The 25,346-nt window shown below is 38.2% G+C and overlaps 3 protein-coding genes across 11 annotated transcripts in view; 2 read left to right on the top strand and 1 right to left on the bottom strand.

Moving 5' to 3' along the window:
• The window catches only part of EIF2AK2 (eukaryotic translation initiation factor 2 alpha kinase 2), a 24,557-nt gene extending 5,212 nt beyond the window's left edge, over nucleotides 1–19,345 (top strand). For all 4 annotated transcript variants that reach the window (XM_083831395.1, XM_083831394.1, XM_083831396.1 and 1 more), the window contains 13 exons: nucleotides 509–693; nucleotides 4,098–4,224; nucleotides 5,929–6,002; nucleotides 6,779–6,863; nucleotides 8,209–8,243; nucleotides 8,412–8,525; nucleotides 9,505–9,624; nucleotides 10,901–11,008; nucleotides 12,857–13,049; nucleotides 15,322–15,447; nucleotides 16,028–16,126; nucleotides 17,638–17,700; nucleotides 17,784–19,345. In XM_083831395.1, coding sequence (XP_083687521.1) covers nucleotides 509–693; nucleotides 4,098–4,224; nucleotides 5,929–6,002; nucleotides 6,779–6,863; nucleotides 8,209–8,243; nucleotides 8,412–8,525; nucleotides 9,505–9,624; nucleotides 10,901–11,008; nucleotides 12,857–13,049; nucleotides 15,322–15,447; nucleotides 16,028–16,126; nucleotides 17,638–17,700; nucleotides 17,784–17,903 — 1,449 coding nt within the window. In that variant the 3' untranslated portion in view covers nucleotides 17,904–19,345. The remainder of the gene's footprint in view (nucleotides 1–508; nucleotides 694–4,097; nucleotides 4,225–5,928; nucleotides 6,003–6,778; nucleotides 6,864–8,208; nucleotides 8,244–8,411; nucleotides 8,526–9,504; nucleotides 9,625–10,900; nucleotides 11,009–12,856; nucleotides 13,050–15,321; nucleotides 15,448–16,027; nucleotides 16,127–17,637; nucleotides 17,701–17,783) is intronic.
• Nucleotides 4,058–25,259, bottom strand: GPATCH11 (G-patch domain containing 11). 6 transcript variants are annotated; one of them, XM_083831416.1, is made up of 9 exons: nucleotides 24,902–25,188; nucleotides 24,580–24,806; nucleotides 23,687–23,728; nucleotides 23,487–23,607; nucleotides 22,594–22,684; nucleotides 22,377–22,481; nucleotides 21,527–21,608; nucleotides 20,522–20,607; nucleotides 4,058–4,177 (listed from the first exon to the last, which is right to left on the bottom strand). In XM_083831416.1, the coding sequence occupies exons 1-8, from the start codon at nucleotides 24,946–24,948 to the stop codon at nucleotides 20,552–20,554; spliced, it is 771 nt and encodes a 256-aa protein (XP_083687542.1). In that variant the 5' UTR covers nucleotides 24,949–25,188; the 3' UTR covers nucleotides 4,058–4,177; nucleotides 20,522–20,551. The 6 variants fall into 6 exon arrangements, with proteins under 6 accessions (XP_083687542.1, XP_083687545.1, XP_083687544.1 ...); XM_083831419.1 differs by lacking the exon at nucleotides 4,058–4,177 and adding an exon at nucleotides 25,195–25,259 and having other exon boundaries at nucleotides 17,307–20,607; nucleotides 24,902–25,031; XM_083831418.1 differs by lacking the exon at nucleotides 4,058–4,177 and adding an exon at nucleotides 17,307–18,108 and having other exon boundaries at nucleotides 24,580–24,823.
• Nucleotides 25,220–25,346, top strand: part of HEATR5B (HEAT repeat containing 5B) — a 55,973-nt gene continuing 55,846 nt past the window's right edge. Inside the window, exon 1 of the mRNA XM_083831392.1 lies at nucleotides 25,220–25,346. The gene's annotated coding sequence lies outside the window, so the exon portion shown is untranslated.

Here is a 25,346-nt window from a genome sequence, read left to right as displayed (position 1 = left end):
TCCCTTACCTGTTTGCATTATTTTACCATGTCACCGTCTTTATTTTAACACAAATGCTAATATATTACAAATGCTGCCTAATCAGGAGACACCTCACACAAGCCCTACTTTCTCCTCTTGTACGTGCACAGGAGCATTTACAGCCCTTGCTAATGGCAGCATCAGCAGCTTTCTGCTGCCATCCATTTACTTGGCTCTGAGGTGGTGAGAAAATTCAGAAAACAGTACTTTTTTTATGAAACATTTCACTGTTCATTCACTGCCTTTTGTTAAAGGAAGTGGGGACATTGGTGATAGGTTGTTAAACACACAGGTGCAATACTTTGAAAACTGGGTTTATGTTTGTTTGGAAATCCAGAATGTAATAATTGGTGGCTGTTCTCTGAATTTCTTATAAATATTTTGAAATGCTAACAAACCTTGCAGCTATATTCGTTTTCATGCACTGTTTATCTTATGCTAATTTAATTAAGCTTAAGTTTTTTAAGTTACCTTTTCTGTTTTACAGCAAAATGGTCTTTCAAATATGCAAGCTCCAGAGCAAATGATGTCTCCAGTGACCTCACCATGTGGACCAGCTGTGGATGTGCGACTTGCAGTTGACTATGTCAGCCGACTAAATGAGTACTCACAGAAGACATTGCAAGTAGTTAATTACAACACAAACCGTGCTGGAGATGCCCATGAGCCCACGTAAGATATACTTAGTGTTCTTATTTGCTTTTAGTACTTTGCATTTGTTAACACTACCGTTAGTTAAAAACTAGGATCTGTGCGGGTTACCGTTTGGAACACTGAGATTAACCCAAGGGATGGCACGTCACCGTCTGAGGGTGGCAAGGCTAATGGGAACATCTGTGCCACTCCGGGGAGTGCTGCGGGTTCAGGAGCACATCTGAAATGCTTGTATACCAGTGCATGCAGCAGGAGGAACAAATGGGATGAACTGGGAGCTTTGGTCCCTTCCCAGAGCTATGAAATCACTGGGATTAGTGAGGCTTGGTGGGATGAGTCCTATGACTGGAGTGCTGGGATGGAGGGCTATGGGCTCTTCAGGAGGGACAGGCAAGACAGGTGAGGTGGAGGCGTTGTGCTGTACGTAAAAGAGAGATCAGACTGTACAGCCTTTGCTGTTAGGGACGTCATGGCAGAGAGCCTCTGGGTGAGGATTAAGGGGATAGATAGCAAAGCGGATGATGTCCTGGGTGTCTGCTATCAACTACCCGCCCAGGACGATGGCACTGATGAGCTTTTCTTTAGGCAGTTAGGAGAAATCTTGGGATCGGTTGCCCTCATCCTTCTGGGAGATTTCAACTTCCTAGTCATAAACCAAGAATATCATACTGCTGTGACAAGTCTAGGAAATCCCTAAAGCATGTTGCAGATAACTTCCAGTCACAAGTGCTGAGGGAGCCCTCGTGGATGTGTTGTTTGAGAATAGGGAAGGCCTTGTGGGAGAGGTGATGGTAGGTGGCTGTCTTGGCTGCAATGATCATGAATTGGTTGAGTTCAAAATGTTTGGTGTAAGGAGAAAAAAGATCAGTAGAATTGCCACCCTGGACTTTGAGAGACCAAACTTTACGCTTCTTGGGGAGGGGAGCTAGTTAGCAATGTCCCCTGGGAATCTGCCCTAGAGGGCTTAGGGGTCCATGTGAGCTAGTCGTTCTTCAGGAACCACCTTTTAAAAGCCCAGGAGCAGGCAATCCCATTGTGTTGCAAGTCAAGCAAGCAGGGCAGAAGACCAGCTTGGCTGAACAGAGAAATCCTCCTGGAACTAGGGCAAGAAACAGAAAAATATGACATCTGGAAGCAAGGTCTGGGTTCACAGGGAGAGTATAGAGCTGAAGTTTGCATCTGCAGAGAGAAAACAAGAAAAGCCAAAGCTCAGCTTGAGTTGACACTGGCCACTGTGGCTTCAGATAACAAAAAAGCTTTTTTCAAATGTGTCAACAGCAAGAGGAGGTCAAAGGAAAACATTGTACTGAGAGTTGATGCAGGTGATCACCGAACAAGTAAAGCTGAGGAAAAGGCAGATGTATTTAATGATTTAATGCCTTTTTCCACCTCGGTATTGCACAGTAACAACAAATCTTGGGCTGCCCAGACATCAGAGTTGGAGGACCATGACTGAGGAGTAGTGATGTTCCACCTGTGGTCACTGAAATTGTAAGAGAACAGTTGTATGAGCTCAACATTCATAAGTCCATGAGGCCAGATGTGATTCAGCCCAGAGTACTGAAGGAATTAGCAGATGTCGTAGCCGGACCCTTCTCAACAATTTACCGAAGTTCATGGGAGTCCAGGCAGGTCCCTGCTGCGTGGAAGCTAGCCAACGTTACACCCATCTACAGAAAGGGCACGAGAGAAGACCCAGGAAGCTGCAGACCTGTTAGTCTAACATCAGTCCCTGGAAAAGTTATGGAGAAAATTATCCTGGGGGATACTGAAAGGTATTTAAAGACCAAAGCTATTATCTCACCTAGTCAATATGGGTTCATCAAGGGAAAGTCCTACCTTAGTAATTTGATCTCCTTCTGTGATAAGGTCACCCTCTTGGTGGATGAAGGGAAGACAGTGGACATAATCTGTCTGGATTTCAGTGAGGCCTTTGATGCTGTCCCTCACAGCATCTTTTGGCCTAATCGTCCAACCGTGAGATGACCAGGTTCACTCTACCCTGAGTGATGAGCTGGTTTGGTGGTAGAGCTCAAAGGGTTGTAGTGAATGGGGCAGCATCTGGCTTGCAGCCAGTCACCAGCAGTGTTGCCCAGGGCTCAGTCCTAGGTCCAGTTGTGTTCAACATTTCCATGGTCTGGATGCAGGAGTGGGGTGCATCCTCAGCCAGTTTGTGGATGGTACTAAGCTGGGAGGTGCTGCTGACTCCCTGGAGGGACGAGAGGCCTTGCAAAGGGATCTAGACAGGTTGGAGCACTGGGCGATTAGCAAGGCATGAAAAGGCAAAGGAAAATGCTGGACACTGGTACAGACTGGGAGACAAGTGGCCAGAGAGCAGCTCAGCAGAAAGGGATGTGGGGTTGCTGGTCGCAACAGGCTCAGTGTGAGCCAGCAGCGTGCCCTGGCAGCCAAGAGGGCAAACCCCACTTTGGGATACATTAGACACAGTGTAGCCAGCCGGTGAAGACGGGGTTTTAGGAAACATTTCTTTACTACGAAGACGGTCAAACACTGCAACAGGCTTCCTTGTGATGTGGTTGATGCGCCATGCCTGTCAGTGTTCAACAGGCATTTGGATAATTCCCTCAATAACGTGCTTTAACTTTTGGCTAGCCCTGAAGTGGTCAGGCAGTTGGATGTGATGCTCTTTGAAGGTCCCTTCCAACTGAACTGTTCTGGTCTGTTCTATTCTGAACGGTGTTAAATGAATCTTTAGAAATATAGTAAAAATTTGGAGGTAATCTAGAGAGAATCTAGCGGGGGGCCATTAAGGTGGTTAGAGGGTTGGACAATAAGATGTAAGAGGAGAGGCTAACAGGACTCAGTCTGTTCAGCTGGGAGAAGACATGGCATGATGATAAAAGTCAGTGTTGGTAAACTGTCACTTATTCTGGTTGCTCTGGCATCTTTGTGGACTTCTCAGCATGTATTTCAAAGACCCCTAAGAACCAAGCGCCAAGGAGAGCCTGCCTGTGTCTCCTTCTGTATGCATAGCAGTCAGTGAATTGTACAAATATTCCAGCTAATGACAGCTGAAGGCTGATAAAGAATACGTGCATGTTTTAACTGTCTGGACAGTATGCTGGAAAACTCTGTTCCCCTGCAAAATCAGTCCTTATGAAACTTAAAATTCAGATAATTTGAGATCATCTGTACCTATGATACGATGTTTTGAGGAGTTCAACCTTAAAAAAAAAAAGTGTTAAATACTCACTTCGAAATATATATATATTATCTGAAGACACATAAAATTAGTTATCTACCATTATTAATTATATTAGACATATTGAAAATACTCCCCTGAAGATGTATATTTCAGCTTTTCATTCTGTAATGTCAACTGACTGTAGTGCTTTAAATCATTAAATTGAGACTTGTCAGACAGGATGTAAGGAGAGTTTATTCTCTGTTGTATTTTACAGGTTTTATAGTAGCTGCACAATTAGTGGTCACGTTTATGGACGTGGTACTGGAAACTCTGTAGGTGCTGCAAAACAAGCCGCTGCAAAAGAAGCATATGAGAAGCTACGTGAGCTTGAATCTCTAAGAGTATGTGCTATATTTAGCCTTAAGACAGAAATTAAATTCTTTTGTCTTTAGTCTTTGAAATGGACTTATTTATTTTGTTTCAAAGCATATAACATAGCTTCCACTTACGATGAAAAAAATCCTTCTTAAGTTGGTTGGGTTACAGGATTCTGTTGGTAACATTTATGTTGTGCTTTTATGTTCAATTGCTGAATTTAAAAAAAAATAATCTCACAGCTGATATCTCTAATTGTTTATTTCAGAACATGGTCTGATACATTGCTATTCAAGGGTGTGTGTATATTAAACATTTTTGATTCCTGCCTGCTCTAATATCACAGAATCACAGAATTACAGGGGTTGGAAGGGACCTTGAAAGATCATCGGGTCCAACCCCCCTGCCAAAGCAGATTCCTTAGAGCAGGCTGCCCAGGTGGGCGTCCAGGCGGGCCTTGAATATCTCCAGAGAAGGAGATATTTTGCTCTCTGAAGTATTGCCAAGTGACTGGCTGTAAGCGCAAATCTCCTACTGCCTTCTATTGGATTAATAATCTTGGAAGTGTGAGACAGGCAAAAGCAGGAATTAGAATCAAAAGAGCTTGACTTCTGTGATGTCCCAAGGATGATTCCAGTGAAGCAGTTGCTAACACCATCCTCTAGAGAGGAGAGCTGTTGTCTTCATGACAGCCATCATATTTCCGTAGATGCACAAAAGTACCCAAATTCTAATAGTAATCCAAAATCAATTTCTGAAGTGCGCAGAGCAGTACATACGAACTAATTTAAGTGAAGGGAAGGCAGCACAGAGGAGGAAAAATCTTTTTGACTTTATGTACTTATTTTTTCCGTCATTTAACAGTTTACCGTGGATTTTAAAAGCCTTGTTGTTGTTTTAAAGTTAACTACCTATTTAGAGTGGTCTGTTTAAGCTCTAGGATCCTCCTTTAATATTGTAATATTCTGTCAGCTCATGGCTCTTCACATTTTCATTGTAGTCTGACATCTACTGCCTGAAGCAGAACCTCTCTAGCAATTATTGTAAATGCAGAGTGGGCTGTTTTGTTGTCCTTGTAATTGTCATGCTATGTGTCTTCATTCCTGGTGGTATCCGTGTAAGAAACAAAATATAACTAAATCTACATATTAGCAAAAAGTAGAAAGGCCCAGTGTATTTCTGAATTGATTATTTTTATATATATTATTGAAGTATAAACTCTTAGAGTTTTACTTTTTGTCAGGTTATGATCTGTAACAATTGTAGGTGTTGCTTTTAATGTTACATTATCAGCTTTCACACTGAAAACATTTAACTGTCTTTTTGTACAGAGTCATAGTTAGATTTTCAGTTATGCTGATTACGTATACCAAAGCTTACATACATCTCATTTTTCACAGACAACTGCTGCACAGTAAACAATGGAAATGTTTGCTTTTAATAATTGTTACTCTTTTCTTAATTTTTAATAGGTCCTAGACTCTACTTCTCCAAATGTGTCTGTATAATCATGCTCACTGTGAGAGGGCCTGGTTTTTCACTAGGCTAGGTGGAAGTTGGGCAGATGCCTTTCTTATGCAGTGCTTTGAATGTTCCGTGCTGCTATCAGCTTCCGCTTAGGACCTTGTAATCTTCCTTCCCCCATCTTAGATGGGCTTTTTTTTTTTTTTTCTCCAAGGATTTGTTATGTGATTTTGCTACCCGTTCTCCTTCTTTTTTTTTTTTTTCAGACAGAAAGTGAAAAATCTATCACCAGTTCTTCAGTTAGTGAACCTAATTCCACTGGAGAGTCAGTTCAGTCTGGGTAAGTAGAGTTCATTGATAATGTGATAGTGATAAAGTGTATTTACTAATTTTATATCTCATTCTAAATAATATTTGCCCTAGTTTCTTTATTGAATAGTTCTATCAGAGGCATTTTTATTGCAACATAAAAGGAACAAAGCTACACCAGTCAGTTGTATTATTTCATGACATTTCTAACACTCATTCTCCTATTGTGACACTCTTGTAAAATTCGGTGTAACTCAGTTTTAGTACTTTTCTATGCTCCACATTCTGATTTCTTTTTTTTTTTTTTTCCTTTTTCATTCTCCATAAATCTTCATTTCCAACAAAGGGAAAATTTGCTTAACAAAAGAAAATGAACATGCATAATGTTTCATTTGTAATTTGGGAACCTTAGGTCAAGCCTTTCATGCCTAGCAGTGTATGGTGGTAGTGCTGCTTTCACTTCTTTTATATTCTTCATGGCATTGTAAAGCAAGCTGATACATACAATACTAGAAGTGGCTGCACTGTATTGAAATAAACTTCTGTATTTAAACTTTTAAAATAAAGGATATCATATATTTTAGATTTTACAGAAATAGAGAAATACATTACAAAATGTTACTTTTTTATTAGCTCTCCTACATAAAGTTTTGTAGTTTAAATTAGTCATGGTGGTTAATGCTTACTCAGGTCTTGCTTTTAAAAACTTGTATGACTTCTGTGTTTCTTTTTTTTAAATTCTAGGAAGCATTTTATTAGTTTATGATTACCTTCACCTAAAATGAGAGTATTGTTTTTCCATAATAGGGGTATTCACTTTAAAGACTCAAATACAGACTTGGTAGAAAAAATGAGAGACTTGTTGCCATCTGAAAAGGCTTCACCTTTGCAGGTAAAGTAAAAAGATGGTCTTTCTCATATTTTAGACCCTGAATAGAGCAAGCTTCTTGCCAGAGTGAAGCATCAGTTTCCTCCTTTACTGCTAATTACTAGAAAATGTTTGAGCATTTTTTCTAGGAATATTAAGTACCTTCTTACTATTATCCATTATCATTTACTTATTTACTGTGGACCCAGTTTATGTATCATGGATTACATGGGCTTGTACTAGTGAGAAGGGTGATCAAACTAAGCTCATTTTTTTTTTGTGGGAAAAATGATGTCATACATAAATTGTGTGAATAATTTAAGATATGGCATCAGTCTTATTTCTTCCATGGAATAACCTGAGTTGGAAGGGACTCAAAAGGATTGAGTCCAACTACTGGCTCCACACAGGACCATCTAAAAATCAAACCATGTGTCTGAGAGCGTTGTCCAAACGCTTCTTGAACTCCATTAGGCTCGGTGCTGTGACCACTGCCCTGGGGAGCCTGTCCCAGTGCCCGACCACCCCCTAACACCCAGCCTGACCCTCCTCTGTCCCAGCTCCACGCCATTCCCCTGCGTCCTGTCGCTGTCCCCAGAGAGCAGAGCTCAGCACCTGCCCCTCCGCTCCCCGTGTGAAGAAGCTGCAGGCTGCCATGAGGCCTCCCCTCAGTCTCTTTAGACCAAACAAACCAAGGGACCTCAGCTGCTCCTCGTATGTCTTGCCATCTAGACCCTTCACCGTCTTTGTTGCCCTCCTTTGGACACTCTCTAATAGTTTTATGTCCTTCTTACATTGTGGTGCCCAAAACTGCACACACTACTTGAGGTGGGGCAGCACCAGTGCAGAGCAGAGCGGGACAATCCCTTCCCTCAACCAGTTAGCAGTGCCATGCCCGATGCGCCTCAGCAAACAGTTGGTCCTTTCAGCTGCCAGGGCACACTGTTCACTCATATTCATTTTGCCATTGACTAAAACCCCCAGATCTCTTTCTGGGGGCTGCTGTCCAGCCCCTCGTCCCCCAGTCTGCACGTATATCCAAGACTACTCCTACCCAGGTGCAGAATCCAGCACTTGCTCTTGTTAAATTTCATGTGGTTGGTGATTGCCCTGCCCTGTAATTTGTCAAGATATCCCTACAAGGCCTCTCTACCCTCGAGGGAGTCAGCAGCTCCTCCTAATTTACTATCATCTGTAAACTTACTATGCATTTGAGTCCTGTGTTGTTTATATATGAGTCCTACTTTTTATATAAGGTATGAACACATTTATAGACAGATGCTATATATATTTTCAAGTGCATTTTAAACTAATTATAGTGAAAATATTCAGGATATCTTAGTTGCCATTGTTTCTCTTTTTCATGTAGAGAATTGGACAAAATTCTGCCATGAAATCCACGAGGTATGTATTTAGTTCTAGATCACTATCTTCCATAAACTACACTACATACCACTTGGCTGTTTTTTATATCTAGCAAAGAAATGTCACCATTGTGTGGTACATTTCTTTTTTCTTGTCATGTATTAGAAAAACAGCTTCTTATAAATTTTGCTTTTATCCCTGTTAAAGAAAATTGGCAGCTAATTTCAATAACGCAAATAACAAAGAAGAAAAAAAGATGTCCGATTCAAACAAAAGCTTGCCAAATACCAGTGAGGAAAATGAATACACTGCGGATGAAAGGTAAGAAGGATTTTTTTAATAAGACCTGTATAGCAAGTACAGTATGTAGTGGTCTAGATTTAATTGTTTATTTATAACAGAATGTGAGAGAATGTTGCTGTAATACCTACCTCAAACCCTCCTCTCAGCTTTATTACTGAGTATGGAAGATCTCTTTGGTTAGTTTGGGTCATCTGCCTGGTTGTGTCCCTTCCCTAATCTCTTGCACACCCCTAGTCAATTCATTTGTGGCAGGGCAGGGTGAGAAACAGAGAAGGCCTGTATGCTGTGCAAGCACTGTTCAGCAACAGCTAAAATTAGTGTTATCAGCAGTGTTTTCATCACAAATCAAAACCACAGCACCATATGAGTGGCAATGAAGAAAGATAACTGCATCACAGTCAGGCCCTATACAAATAAAGAAGATTTGTTCTTATTATGTTGCTATATGAAAAAAAAAAAAAGGAACTGCAGCGGAACTTTGTTTTACAAATACTTAAAATAAAAAGGCAGACAACAAACATGTTTTGAGATTGTGGTTCGTGAAATGTTTGTGAAAATGACCCTTTTCTATGCTCAAAATTAATATGTAGGAGTGATTTCCTTCAAGTTTATTTTGGCTGGTACAGAACAAGACTTGAATTCAGAATCTGGGTGAGTTTCTCATCCATAGGTATAGGCACTCAGAGGAAGTACTACATTTCCCATTCTGTATAAATTTTGAAATATTTACCAGAAGTAGGATTTGGAACTCGTTTTTTTACGTTTCAGGTGAGAGCTGCAACGATGTGTTATAGGGCTGCTTTCCCTTGTGTGTGTGTGTTTGTTTGTTTGTTTGTTTTTTAATTTTCAAGATTATGATTTAGACCTGTGTATGTATTGAGTGATCCCTGTAGAATGATATTTCAGCAGATATTATTAAGCCTGTTGGGATCATTTCTATATATTTATTTAATGCTAAGTACACTCCAGTTGGATATGTATCATTTTTATTTTTAAGGTTTCTTAAAGACTATAAAAATATAGAGCCTATTGGTCAAGGTGGTTTTGGGAATGTTTTCAAAGCAACAGCAAAGACTGACGAGATAACCTATGCAGTCAAGCGAGTTGAGCTTAAAAAGTAAGTACTGTATATTGACTTTTTTTTTAAGACATCCTTAATCAAGTTTTTCATAGTTTTTTGTTTGTTTGTTTGTTTTTGATGGCCCTTTGGGGAACCAGCAGTTGGACTCAGTGGTCCTCATGGGTCCCTTCCAATTTGGACATCCTATGATTCCATGATTGTCTTTTTTAATAATCCTTGGAGCATTTAAGGAATTTTCATTATTAACTGTCTTTCTGGTATTTATTTCTGGTATTTTCTGGTATATTAACTGTCTTTCTTTATTTCGGTGTAAAGCTGAAAACTGCATGCAACTCTTTATTTTTGCAATTACTCAAATAACTTGGCATACAGCTGTAAGAAAGTAGATTTATTATGTTCTACTTTCCCTAAGTACACTTGTACAGAATTTTTATGATTTCTGGTTGTTAGTATTGTAGAATGTGTTTGAAGAAAATTTGCTGATTAATAAAAACATTGAAAGCGGCAATGTTACTTTTGACAGGTTACCTTGTCTGAAAATTTACATATCCGTAATATATACTGACAATAATTAGGGAAGATGGAGAAAAATGAAAGTAATACATTTTGTGGTTTGTAATTGGAAAATACTTCACATATAATTTATATATAAATAATATAAATATATAATGTGAAGAGTGACCCATGTTGTCACGTTACTTGTCCTTTATAATAATCTCCACACAGAATAAAGATCTTAATTTTTTTAAGTAATTTTTTTCAACTAGAGTATTTAAGAGTACTGGTAGAGTACTTAATCAGCAGCTGAAAAACTTGCATTTCTTTTATGTAATCTATTCAGAAAAAATAAAATTGTTCTCTATGAAATCATAACTTAAATTTGGAAATAGTTGTCCTTTACATTGTGTAACTGCCCTTCAAATTCTTGTATTCTTCACAGATGTGTATTATTTTCATTTTTATTACAGTATTTGAAGAATCCATAAAATGTTTTTTAGCAAAAAGTGCTAGTCTTCACTGTGCGATTTAACAAGAAGTGTAGGCCAATTACAGCAATAGTTCTTCATAAACACTTTTGTATATGTAAACAAACCTTTTTCAGCATTGTTCAGCGGAGTTTTGATTTAAAAAAAAAAAATAGATTTTTTTACCTTCTAAGAACATTCCATTATTTTTCAGAATCAATGCAAAACTGTCTGTATACTGCTACTTAAATAGTCTTTTATTTAACTCAATATTTAATTTTTGTAGGGAAATATCATTTGTTTTGAAATATTTGTTTTGTTTGAGATTTTTTTTCTTCTCCAAACAGGAAAGAAAAGCGTGAAGTACAAGGACTTGCAGGACTTCAACATGAAAACATAGTGCGGTATTATTGTAGCTGGGAAGGGCTTGACTATGTGACTTATCCAGACTCAAGGTAACTACAAAACAGTAGTTTGCACTCGCAAATGTGTTTTCCATAGTGAATTTTGTGTTGTTAAAAGAAAAGCTGATCACTGTTTATACACCATTACACAAATACAAATGCTTATGTGTAGTTACATAATTATTGTTAGGAGAAAAAACACAGTACTCTTGAGCAGCAGGTGGTTTATAATTAAATACCTTCTTGGTGAATATTAAACATTTAGTAATTTTATCTTTCTTCTGTCTGTTATTATGCAGAACTTGCTGTATCTATAGAATAGTGTAAGGGTGCAGAACTCAAAATATGGGGCTAGGATTAACATAAATTAAAAATGGTCCAGATTCCTGATTGGAAACCCCTCTTTTTTTTCTTTCTTTTTTTTTTTTTTTTTAAGGAATTGGTTATCCAATAACTCTCATAGATTTAATTGTTTCTCTAAATTAACATTTAAACTATGGTGTCTGATAGAGTTTTTGTTGTGAACACAGAGCTGTTGAAAGTAGAAATGCAGAATGAAATGTTCTTTTGTTGGAGGTAGTCTTCCAGCACTAAGAGTTCTGGCAAGACAGTGGTGAGAATTTTACTGAGAAGTTAAGTTATTAAATTTTCAAAGGTTTTATGGTAACCCTTTTTCATAGCTATAAATTCTCACTTTTCAGGTAGGTTACCTAACTTACCTAGAGCCATAAAATATTAATGGATTCAAAATTATGATTGGCACAATATCTGTTAAGAGTGTTCAAAAAAAAGCTGAATTAAACAGGCAAAAAAAAAGTCTCGTGAAAATCCAACCATTAGTAGCTTGGAGTCTCAATATCACTTACACATTTAATATTGAACAGCTACTGGTTATTAGACAGAAAGAAGACCGCGAGGCTGAAGTCCCAGAGTGGAATGCCACCTAGTGGCCTGACCTCAAGGCTGTAGAGAGTCCCGAGCCACTTGGTGCTCGTTCTTTCAGTGCCTCAGAATGCTTTACTCTAAGGCACTGAGATCACACAGTGCAAATCAAAAAAGGAAGCGGTGCTTCTTCCTCTTCATATTGTCTTTTCCCTCCCCATGTCCAGCCTTAGTCTATTCTGTGGGCTGATGATGAAGGAACTCAGTGAATGTATTTCATTTAGATTTCTGTCTTTCGGAATGATTCTCTGATTCACAGAGTTATCATGTAATCAATCTTAGAATGGCTTGGGTTGGAAGGAAACCTTAAAGATCATCTAGTCCAACCCCCCTGCCATGGGCAGGGACATCTTTCACTAGATCAGGTTGCTCAGAGCCCTGTCCAGCCTGGCCTTGAACACTTCCTGTGCACATAAAAGATGTCACCACACTTCCTTCTTTAAGGGACAAAGGTTAAAAGAATGTGATCATTTTAGGATAGGGGAGGAAGGCTAATGCTATTGAGTGCTATAGAGAATACCTGCCAGGGTTTTGCAGTAATTCCTAGAGGGCAAGATGGGACCCAAGTACTATGCTATTTCTTGCTCAACAGGACATGCCTTTATATATGAAAAGAATTTAGGCAATCAGAAAATGTTCAGTGTGAACAAGGAGGTAAACAAAATGTTAGGAATCTTTCAGGGGTATGTAGCAACAGAACAGGGATTGTTTGGTTTGGAGTGTTATTTATTTAGATCTAGTACCTAGCAGTGTAAGGTCTTTAAAATCAAGAAACTTGCAGACTTTCTTTTGAGTAACTCCAAAAAGAATAATAATTTTACAAATATATATCTATATATATAGATATATTGTTTGTTTGTTTGTTTAGAGAAGAGGGACTTGAGAATCATTGATGCAGTGGCTTGGGAGGAACTGTATCTTGCCAGTTTTAATACAGAGTATAACTTTCTTTTGCAGGCAGAGGTCACAAACAAAACGCCCTTGCCTTTTCATCCAAATAGAATTCTGTGAACAAGGAACACTGGAAGATTGGATTGAAAATAATAGACAAAACTGGGGGTATCATGAGAGGGCACAAAAAAAATTTTTACAAATACTGGAAGGAGTGAACTATATTCATTCCAAAGGGTTAATTCATCGAGATCTCAAGGTAAGTAGAAGAGGTATTTTTTAAATAATTGTAGTAATTTTAGGTAAAAGTAGTACTTATTGGAAGTTCAGAAAATATTGTTTTAGTATTTGTTTAATTATGTATCCTAGTAGTGTGCCTCTTCTGATGTTACAGTGATCTGTTTTTCCAGCAACTGGCTGGACTTCATCCTAAAATCAGAAGGAGAACTAAAGGACCTCAGAGTGCATTAGTTAAAAAACAAAACAAACACCCCCCCCCCAAAAAAAAACAAACAAAAAAACAACAACTACACCACCACAACCAACCCCCCCAAAAACCACAAAAATACCCACCACCAAAAAAAGGCCAAAGCAATCAGCAGTCATCAATTAACAAGCATTTTCAGTGTGTTATGTGCTACTGGGTCACAAGACAGCCTATTGGGAAAAGGAATACTGATCTTCCTTGGTAATAAATAAAAATTAAATAAAATAAATTAAAAGAAAGAAGGCAAAAGGTTGAGTCTAGGAAGTTTGCTCTTATTATATTGCAAGGGGACAGTTTATCCTAGAATCTATTGCATTTGATAATGATTCTAGTTGTTCTTGTATCATGTATGCATACAAATATTTGCGTGCTACTTTTTTGAATAGAATTTTAAAGTCTCCACAAGTGCACGACCATAAAATTTTATATTGAGATAAAATATTTTTAAAGGACAAAGTTACAAGCCTTCAGTGTTTATATGCCAGTTACAACGTTGCTTATAGTTTTAAAACTTACTTTGTGAACAAGTCATTAGTGTGGTGGCTTTCCTAAAATCTAAGGATGGCTGTAGTGGGGTCACGCTAAATGTTGATTGAGGATGTTGTCCTCCTCATATAGTGGTTATGCCCAAATACCTAGAGAGTATTAGAGCTGAGAGATGATACAGTGATGCTGACCTTGATGCATATTCCCCTTCTCTCAAGACCTCCAGTAACCCGAATTTTATAGACTGTTTGAGCCAGAGGTTGGAATCTTCTGTAGTTTTTATTCAGTGTGGCTCCAGATCGTGTTCGCTGCCTGCTCTTAGAAACTAGTCTATGGGCAGACACATTCGTGTCTCTTAGAGCTCTTCTGTGAGGCTTATTGCTACACTACAAGACCAAACCACAAATACACATTCCTTTGTTTACCGTAGGTATCTGGGAAAAAGTGGCATGATAAATGCTTTCTCTCCCTGCATGTTAATTCTTACCTCTTCCCATGCTTCAGGCTTTGTATTTTCTTGCTCCTCAGTCCCACTTTCTATTCTCAGCTCAATCTCCTACTTTTCCGTGTTCCTATGAATCTGCTGCCCCAGTCTCTCATCTGTGTAAACTAGCTGTAATCTTCTTCCAAGTCCTACTGCTAACTTGTCTGCCTGCATTTTAATTTAGGAACTTCTTTATCCCCACTTTGATCTGTGTTAGGCGCTTGGCCACTTGAGATCTCCGTGTCACAGAACCACAGCTGCAGGACAGGTTCAAGCTCTCTTCATCCTGAGATGAATGTCTGTTTATACCTGGCATGAGCGGAGTCTTCAAATAGGGCACTACTGTTATTAAATGTGTGCGGACTTGGTTGTTCTCGAACAGAAGAACTGTGCTGGGCTTTCTTGACACAAAGATCGCTTCCCGTGAAACCTTAAGTCTCTCCTGGCCTTATAGTCTACTGGATCTTCTTTGAGTTAGACACGATGAGGCTGTTTGTTTTTAACAGCATTCAGAAATGTATTCTTTGGAACGACAGACGGCTTGGAAAGCTTCATCCAAACATACACAATTTTATTTTAGTTGCTGATGACTTTGTCAAATTTAAAAATGCTAAGTTCAATGAAAACTGTGAGATGCCTGTAGCGAGCCCCAGCTCTGCAGTCAACTTCGTTACAGATACTCCTACTGTGACTAGAAGAAACTATACTTTGAGTGGAATTCCATGTAAGCTTAAATGCTTTGCACAAGTTCATCAAATTCCAAGACTAGGATTGAAGACTAAAAAGCATTTTTGGATATTAAATGTTATATACACAGTGTATTTGAAGAATATTAAAGCATGATATAGTCGTAATGACTAGTTAAAATGAGGTTAGTTATTGAGGTGTGTGCTATTTCAAAGTGAAGTTAATTGAACTTTCTTCTGTTTCCCACCCCCAATCTGTTTCTTAATAATTTCTGTGAACAATTACCAAATTTTAAGGGGAGCACTTCTGTGGCTGATTATACTTGATGATAAACCTTGGTCATACAGTAATTTACTAATTTATTTTTTTTTATATATATGTATATAGCCTCAGAATATATTCATATCGCGTGACGATAAAATAAAAATAGGTGACTTTGGGCTTGTGACTTCTGTGGCATATGAAACTCTTACTGAGAACCGAGGAACAAAATCATACATGGCACCAGAGCAGGTAATTGTCTTGCTATGTTACTGTCTCTGTTTGCATTTGCATTATTTGCATGCATTTCACAGTATAAACTCAGTATTGGTTGTGTTTGACCCTAATCGCGGTATTAAACCAAGTTGCTTAATGTTCCCTGATATGACTGTATATGAGGATAACCTTATTCTGAAGAAAGCAGTTTGTAAGTGTGGTGGTTTTATTTAATTGTCCTAACCTACAAGGTCTGACACTGGTGTAAGAAATGCTCTTCTGTAACTGTTTGCCAGCCATGTATTTGAGTTTGAATTTAGGACCTCTGTTAACTGTGGCATTTGAGTCCCTCTGTTTCATTACTTGTAACAAAGAGACATTGGCATGCCTTATCTATATAGTTTTGTAGAAGTCGTAATTTCAGTGTTTTTAATGTGACATCACAGCCACTATTTAACAAGATCATAGCAGAAAGGGTTAAAAATTAATATGAAGATCCAGTAATGCCTGTCCTGGAGTTTTCAGGTGACAATTTCTACTGACTTCAAATTTTGCCTTAAGAAGTCATGTCCAGTTGTATTTGACACCTACATTGTTTTTGTTGTGATTTTTGTAGTTCTTTGACAAATATGGAAAGGAAGTAGATATTTATGCACTGGGATTAATTTGGTTTGAAATTCTTTCGGCATTGGCCAGTCGTCATGAGAAAAATATGGTATGTAATCTTTAAATAAAAATTAAAACACCCTCTCATATTATATCATGTATCATTATTTTGCCTTACTGCAGGCATCTTAGGCTGATTCCATGCCAGAAGGAATCTGTACATCTAGAGTACTGTCTATATTCATATTTTCCCCTTGATTCATGTCTGTAAAGCTCATAAGTCCTTCACGCTTCAGTTAAAATGTAGAAACTGAAGAAACATCACTGGGTTTATTTTACTGATGTTCTACTGATATACAGATTAAAGCCTTACTAAGCTTAGATATGTACATGCCTCTATAGGGAAAATAATCAAAAATCTAAAAAATATCTACCAAAAAGATATCTGATCTTTTTATTTGATCGATCAGAGTATCGGAAAGAAATATTTTTCTAATTTTAGAAAATAAGAATTGGGAGAGTTTAGTGTCTGCCATGCTCTTCTTCACTACAGCATGGAACAAGAATAAAGTTTCCAAAAAGTCGAAACCTTTGTAGTTTTTCAAAATGAAAATGAAAGTGATTTGGAATATATAGCTTTATTTTAATTGAAAAAATGTTACTTCAAAAAGATACCAGTGTTACTTAAACTTTGCTTTAAAAGGTACCTTTTAATGTGTCTTTTGTCTTTTTCTTTGCACAGCGGTAGTATAACAGCTTTTATGCTCAAACCTATATAGTCGTAGGACAGGGATGTAGATGATGAGTATTGTTTCTGAAGTCATTATTTTGTAAGATCTATGTATATGGTTGGACCCAGAATCTCTAGAACACTGTTAGCTTGGCTCTTTGCCAGTATGAGCAAACCATATCAAAGTGTGTTTGACCCACAGATTTGACTTGGCTCCAATTATCTACCTTGTAGCATTTCTAAAGACTAAAGGACTTTCCCCCACTCACAGCCAACTGTGCAAACAGACCCACAGTCCCACGGTGTTCAAAGTTTAAAAGGCAAAACCAATTGAAAATCATCATGGGGAAAAAAACAGTTGTTACTCAAAAGCAGTTTCTGAAAGCATATATTTAGAAATCCTCACTGTTAGTTGCTTTGAACTCCACCTAGCATTTTCTGCAGTGACATAGAAATAATTTTGTAGCACTGAACAAGGTAAAAGGGAAGCACACCTGCTTGGCTCAGAAATAACATCCACATGTTGTCAGAACAAGAAATTAAGCCTTTTCACAGTGTGTGTTGTTTGCTTTTTTAATTATTATTATTTGAGGACAGAAGGATAATGGTTATTAAGTAGAGAGGTTTGCTGAAACAACCACATCATTGTATTTTGTGAAGCTTTTAAGCTTGAAAAAGGGACAACAGTTTACAAAAAAGACCATAAAAACAAAACAAAGTTCAACTAAATGAGAATTTTTCAAACTTCTATAGTTTCTTTTCACAGCCTTACCTTTTTTGTAGATTTTTATTCTCCTAATTACTTCTGTAAATTATATGGGTTGTGAAATGAGATGCAAAATATAATGAATAAAAGCATACTGAAACTGTTTATCTCATATGAATTTCAGGTATGGCGTGATGTAAAAGAAAGTAAATTTCCAGAGGACTTCACTGAGCGATTTAAAACACAGGTATAGTATTAGAATACATTATTTCAGTTAGTTTCTTTATCTACTCATTAAAAAAATAACTCAATTTTAATTTATTTTTGCAGGTACCCATAATCAGAAGGATGCTTTCAAAGGACGCCTCAAAAAGGCCCCGTGCATCTGAAATACTTGAGCTTTTGAAGAGTGTTGATAAAGACAACTCCCATAAAGCTCATACGCAGTAAACGCCATTTTAAAAGTCTTCCAGATGATGCTTAAATCCAGTTTGATTCAAACTTATGACATTCCATAAATATATCAGAAGCAAGAGTAAGACTTAGGACATGTCTTTTCCATGGTGTTTAGCCTTCCTGCCACTGAGGAGCTTGCTGGCCAAAATGGTCGCATCACCGTTCACTCCCACTGGCTGCAGATCAGAACAGCAAACATCTGCAAACAATTGCTTGCAATTTTTACGTGGAAACACAGGTTAGGTATGAGCTGAACTATATTATACAATAAGCACAGGAACCTAGTCCTTGTCTCCCATAAGACTGTGTTGATGTGATAACTGGCCTGTGGCAACTCCCTATGTGTGTGCTCTTAACACATGCTCAATTCGTTATCAGTTGAAGTGGATGAAGCGCTGTCTTGTGGCACATGAATCAAATCTTTCTGTTTTTTCATAGTGATCTTTATATTAATTACTAGACTCCTCCTGCCCCCTTTAGACCAGAGGAGGTAATGTGCTGAATTGGAAAGATCGATTTTGGTAGGAAGAATACTAGAAAGCAGCAGGGTTTATTCCTTACTGAATTTCAGGTCTTTAAAATGAATTTTCTTCTCACTATATCCACAGATACACCTAGCACCTTTAGTGTGCTAAAATTTAAATACTCTTTTAAAGTGGGTTTTCCTTGAGAATGTAAACGTTTTAAGTGTTAAGCATCTAGCTTCTAGGAAATCTAGCTGAAAGAGATTTATCCTAAACTTCTGAAACCCTCGGCATTTTTTTTGTTTTCTGAAGCAAAGCTGGGGTACTCTTAAGTCTCCAGAGTTTTCTCAGTAGTAACCATTTTAAATACTTTGTCAAAAGCACTTTAAACATCCTCTCACCCACACTGCTGGGTTTTAATCGCTTATTGTAGTACTGAGGCATGTGTAACTGGTAACAGGTGTCTTGAACACCTCTGGTGGACTTACCATCAGCTCTGCAAAAGGTAACAGCAGATTGCCTGTTACTATTTGGTTACATACTTCAAAGATTACAGCTGTGATAGAATAGGAAGAATTGTGCAGGGGAGAAAAGATGGGCAAATTAGTCCTTCCGATTCTCATCTTTGATTTGTTTGAAAAGATACAGCTCAGTCCTGTGGAACTCCATAAAGGCATATGCACAGAGATTCTAAGCAGGAAAATAAGTATGACGTGATGATGTGTAGTAAAGATAAAGTATAATAGGATTTTTCTAAAATGTTAAACAGGTTAAAGGTGGGTGTTTTGTTAAAAAGAATAATATAAAAGAATACATAGTCATTTTTATACTCTTATGGAAATCTATTGCTGATCCCCTGTAAGTGGTGCTAAATAACGGTCTGATTTTATGTCCAAGAACTGATTTTTTTTTTTCCCTTATAATGAATGTTATTGTTCATAAATAAAGCATTCAATTGTTTTGGACTAATGCGTTTTTTGCAGTACTCAAGGTCTAGGAGAAATTATATCCTAACAGACAAGAATACCACTAGTTCCACTTCCCTTTCACCCATAAACTTACCCTTACAATATGAAAATTAACACGTGACAAGTTTCAGCTGAAACCTTTGCAGTTCTTGCACAGAGCACTTGCACCACCACTACTCACCATTACTCTGCGCTGACCTTATTGCAACTTTTCGGTACTTACAGGGGGCTTATAAAAAAGCTGGAGAGCAACTTTTTTTCCTCAATCAGATAAAAAAGGAAAAAGGGGAATGGTTTTAAACTAAAAGGGGGGAGATTTAGATTAGAGGTTTAGGAGGAAATTGTTCACTCAGAGGGTGGTGAGGCACTGGCATAGGTTGCCCAGAGAGGTTGTGGATGCCCCATCCCTGGAGGTGCTCAAGGCCAGGTTCAATGGGGCCCTGGGCAACCTGATCTAGTGGGTGGCATCCCTGCCCATGGCATGGGGGTTGGAACAAGACCTTTAAGGTGCCTTCCAACCTGAGCCCTTCGATGATTCCTTTCTTACTGTTAGGTATTATTTAGCTTGTCACTGTAATTTTTGATATATTTTTTTTTTTTTGCAGTACTTGTATGCTTTAATAATAACTTTCTGTTAGAGGACGTTTACAGGAGCAGTTGTCATTCACTAAGGATAAAACGTCTACTAAGATTATTTATAAATATATCTTTAAAATGAATATGTCCCATGATCTGGTGAATATGCACCATTTATAAATATTTAATAATGCCACTATAACATTTCAAAAGCTCCCCCCTCCGTGAGCTCTGAGATAGTGAGGAAAAAACACTCTGATGTGTAGTCATCCAATAAAGATGACCCCCACACACACACCTGTTTAGCATCCTGTATAACAGAGTAACAAGTCAATATTTATACCCTTATTCAAACTTGATCTTTTTAAATCAGAGCATAATTGAAGACTGTGGAATTCTTACCTGCCTTCAAGTTACAGTAATTCACAATAATGCAGTTTTATTTCCTAATAAATTGTGCAACAAGCAGAAAAAACATAGAATGCTTCAAAAATGCGCAGTTTAACCTGTCAACTTTACGATTCTTCTGCATACAGTGTTATAAAATCTGGTACAGCAATGAACCTTTTAAAAAAAATTGTCAGAGTATATCAACTATACATACTTATCTAGAACTCCTTTCTTTAGAAAGGCTTTAGTCATGATCTGCAGCACTGTCTCCAGGGCAATTTGAAGACAAATCTTCAGAATCTACGGAATAAGCAGAGAAAAAGTGAGCAATTAATTCCAGCGCAGAAGAGGAAAAAAAGTTGCTAGAATTATTTGAAGAAACCGTACAAAACAGGTTAAATAGAATTCAAGGTTTGCAAGTTATTAATTCTAAACTGTGTTTTAAAACACTGAACATAAATAACAACACAAATTCTACCCTCTCTTGTGCAATGAAATTAGATGTGTTACAGTTGGTCCAGAAACACCTGCAACCTTTTTTTTTTTTAATGGTACTACTTTTAATATCTGAATTTTGTTTTCTCAAAACAAAATGAATATTAATACCAATTCAAATAAGTGCCACTGTGCACTTTCTGTGCATGTAAACACCTTACAGTTGGCTTACAATGAAAATCCACCAAGCTTTTTGCAAAACAGCACCTTGGCAGGGAAATTTGTTACGTATATTTAAAACACTTTAGTAAGAGAAACAAAAAGTATATAGTCTGACAAAGGTATTAGTGTTTCTCCCACAAAACTTTGTACCCTGGACGAGGGGTATGCACGCAGCTATCAGACTACATCATGACAGCTTCTCATAAGCCAGGTTGCAGAACAGAAGACAAAGCCATTCAGATGGCACGTGTGGGCTGTTGAGAGCTCTCTTAGGAAAGTGTCTCTGGTAATGCTGAAGCTACCTAATATCAACCACCTGCATTATCATAAAGGGAAGATGTCTAATGAGATGAGGTTAGACCCAATATCAAAAAGTTGATAGCCTTTGATTCTGGACCTGAGAAAAGGGGAATTGACAAGAAAGAACAGAAGCATAGGCATAGTTTGTATAGCACTGTCCTTGAGGAAAGCATGTAACAGGTTAAGAGTGATTATATATTGCATTACTCGAGCCTAGGTGCATAAGCAAAGTAAAACACACATGTGGCAGGTTTACTCTCACCTTCATAGGTCGTTCCACACCAAATGCAATAAAAGTGTTCTTCTCTTAAATATGCAGTCAGGAGTTGTAGCTTTTCTGATACCTATAGGTATGTACAAGGATGCAATGAGTAGGGGCTTACATGATGTAAAATGGTTTGAGCTGCTGGTTTTGCTAAAACAGATTGTTTAACCTTTTTCTATAGAAAAGCTACTGTAACTCAGTAAGGCGTGAAGTTACCCAAATTTTTGTGCCTACAGCAAAGGAATCCACGATCTCTGGAAAGTTAATGGCTGTTGTTTGCTCACTGTTCTTTCCAGCTATGAAACCTGCACTGAAGATACAGCTGAAGTATTACCTAGCTACCTTGTATCAAGTGTATGATATTTTTTGATAGAATTTTTCACACTTCATCTCTGCAAATCAAGTATGTTAAGCTAACAACAGTGGTGTAATCTAGTTCTCAGAAAACATTAATTTCTGGTGTCCAGTTCAAGGTCACCCATGAAGCATTTTCAGAAATTACTTAGTGATTCTGAAGTTCAGCCTACAACATGAGATGAGGCATCCAAAATTAAATATTAAAAGCAAATAATTTTACATTGATTCAATATGTGATCTTGCACATGGTGGCTAAGACACGATGTTTAAAATTTCATTTTGACTACTTTCTCCAAAGATCAGCTTCAAAAGAGATAAGCAATAAATCAGTTTTAATGTTTTGTATTTTATCATGTAATTGTTTTAAAAATCACAGCTTTAAGGTGGCAAAGAGATCATTTACTACAGCTTTGAAAATGATGAATATATACTTTAAGGGAACATTAAATTTCATTGTGAATCGAGCCATGCATTTAGTTGTGAAGCTTACACTTAAGTCTGAGCTTGTGCATTCATCATCCTTGTCTTCTTCATCCTTCTTGTCTTCCTCTTCAGGTTCTAGCCAATACCAAGTCTCCTTGGGAACATCAATATCCTTAAATAATGAAGGATTTAAATGGAAATTATCTTTAATTTATTAATTATTACTTTGTAGTCTGTATCTCTATACTTTAACTTTCCTTCCAACCCAAAGAAATAGGTCTTACTTTTTGCATATCTAATTGCTGGCAGGCCCTCTGGCTTTTTCGAAGGTCTCCTTCCATCTTACGTTCTTCTTGTTTGTTTTTGAACCTTACTCTGTTAAGAAAAAGTAGATAGGTAAAATAAGCAGAAAGACAAACAGTGAGATGCATTACAGTCAACAGCTTTTCTAAAATAGAAAATCTGCTAAGATTTAAGCCATACCAATCCCTCAGACTGCCGAATGCATACCAGAGAAGACCATGCTAACCAGAACAATGTTGAAGAAGTCCCTTCTGACATCGTTTTTGGAGGAGCAATGCGTATTTTTTTTATTTGGAAATAAACCTTTGTGTTACATCTTCAAGACAGAGCTTTTGGTGATAATTACACTTTGCATACTGTTTTTCCACCAGGTTTCCATAATACATGAAAAAATGGTTCATGAAACATTTGCAGAGAAGATTTTAATCTTCCCTAGTCTCTCCTTCTCCACGTATAAACAAGCAAACACGGAGAAAAAAAATATATTAAAACCCCCAAAGTTTACCCTGAGTTTTAATTTGTTGCAACCCAAAACCACTGTAGCAACGCTGCTCTGGATTATCCATGACCTTTATATTGAAAAAGATGACATGGTTCTTTGACTTAAAAAATTGCAAGTTTTTTGAGAATTAGTGTATGTACTGTTTACATTGCTGAATCATTTATTTTTATAAATGTTCATTTATACTTTTAGCAGTACAGTGTTCACCGGCTCTTGCTTTAGAATTGAGAAGCAATTACTGTATGTTTCAACTCATACCTCCCAGTCAAAGAACATGCAGAATTAGTAACGCACTAACAGAATAGCCAAACCTAACGCATAAAAAGAACAGCCTTGTAGACACTGCTTGGAATATCATTTACATAATTTTACCTGAATTGATCTGCAGCTTGTTCATTTGCTTGTTTTTTCATATGGAGTTTTTGTCTATAGTTTTCTAGTTTTTCTTCAGCTTTTCGCTTTTTGAATTCCTCATGACCAAGCCCGCTTCTGCCTATATAAGTTTAAAACATGCATGTAAGCAGCTGAGAAGCTCTGATACCTAACTAAGTAGATTAGGAAGCATCACAAACCTGTTTTTATGTTCAGAGGAATAGGTTCAACAATGCCTTCTCCTGTGAAAAGGAAAAATAGGCCGATTTAAAAAAACAGGTCTTTCTCAAACTATGGTTTGTGTGGTATATTCAAATAGGCAAGCTGATTTTGCCATTAAATATGTAAATTTTCTTGCAATTCTGTTTTCTGGAAATTGAAAAACCTCCTATTGATATGCATTTAGTGCACTACAAATGACCCAGCTGAGCTGCAACCTCCTTTCTTTTTTTCCTTGTCTGCTGAATTGCTGTGTGCTTTTTTCAGAACACTACCCAACGGAAAGAAAATGATGTTGATTTGATAGGTACAGCACCTGTGATGAAGATTGATTTGCTACACTCTTCTGTGGCATTTTTATTTAAGAGTTCCGCAACTTGATGAACAATAACGGGAATCTCTCTGGGCCACTTCAGTTGCTGATCCTCTGCTGGAGATGCACTGAACTGGCATAACAACTACTGATGTTTTCATTCACTGATTTTATTTTATCTGTCAAGACTTCATGCTAAGTGCTGTTTCTTTTCCAGAATACAACGATAAATTCAAAGAGGAGGTTGACCTTTATTTTGAGCAGTGAGCTTTCCAAGACTATCAAAACAACTTCTTAGCGCAATTCCTGTAGACATGCACATACTGAAATGCATTTAGCGAGCAGCAAGTGCTGCTGCTTCCCTCACATCTCTCAACAGTCATTTTTGTTTTAGAAATTTACTCTTTTCTTTTTTCTTTCCTGTCACAACGTGACAGTAATGGTAGGGCTCTTAGGGAGGCATTTATTGACCCTGTCTATAAGCGAAGCAGCAGCTGCAGTCCATAAAATATACAGGTACACCTGAAAGTAGCATGCAGCTCTAGACAGTGACAAACTTACCACTTTTGCCAAGGGCCTGGCCACTCTTGTAGCCCATCTTCTGCAGCAGAGCAAAGCCTTTGTTCTCATTGCCCAACGCACTCTTCAACACCAAGTCACGCCGCTCTTTCTCTTCTTCTTTTACGCTCTTCTGTCTGTTTCTCTCGTTGGCTTCTTTTTGCTTTTCTTCCTTCTGAATAGCCTCTTTCACCCGGCGCACCATGGGCAAGCCTGGCCTCACATCCTGTCTAAGAATTAATAACCCCTGCAAATATTAGCTCATTTTTGATTCTTTTTACACTTACAATCATTTAAGAGGGAAAAAAAAATGACGGCTACTTACTTAATAAACAAGTCAGACATGTAATCTTCCTCTTCATCTTCCCCCATGGTTAGCACGCATGCCCTGCTCAGCCGCTTTCCTCCGGGCACTATGAGCAGCGCTTGCAGCCCCTGCTCTTTCTGCGGATCACCTGGAAGGCAGGACCCGTTCTCAGACGAAAGCCTCACGCCTGTTTCAGCCTCGGGCTGCCTCCCTCCGCGCCCTGCTTCCCCAACCACCTCTCAACCCCACCGCTGCCCGGCAGGGAGCTGAGGGAACCCCCGCAGCCCCTCAGCACCGCCCCGGGCACCCACACAAGCGCCTCGACCCGGCGCCTGCGTGCGGCCGCCCCTTCCCTTCCCTTCCTTTCCCTTCCTCCGCCCCGGCCCGGCCGCTGGCGCCTGCGCTCCTCCCGCTTCCTGCTGCTGCTGCGCGGCCGGCGGCGGCTCCGCGCTGCCCGCTGAGG

Source organism: Anser anser, assembly GCF_964211835.1.
Source record: "Anser anser genome assembly, chromosome: 3".
NCBI lineage: Eukaryota > Metazoa > Chordata > Aves > Anseriformes > Anatidae > Anser > Anser anser.
The sequence above is the reverse complement of the archived record's forward strand: the minus strand, read 5'-3'. Positions and strand labels throughout refer to the sequence as shown.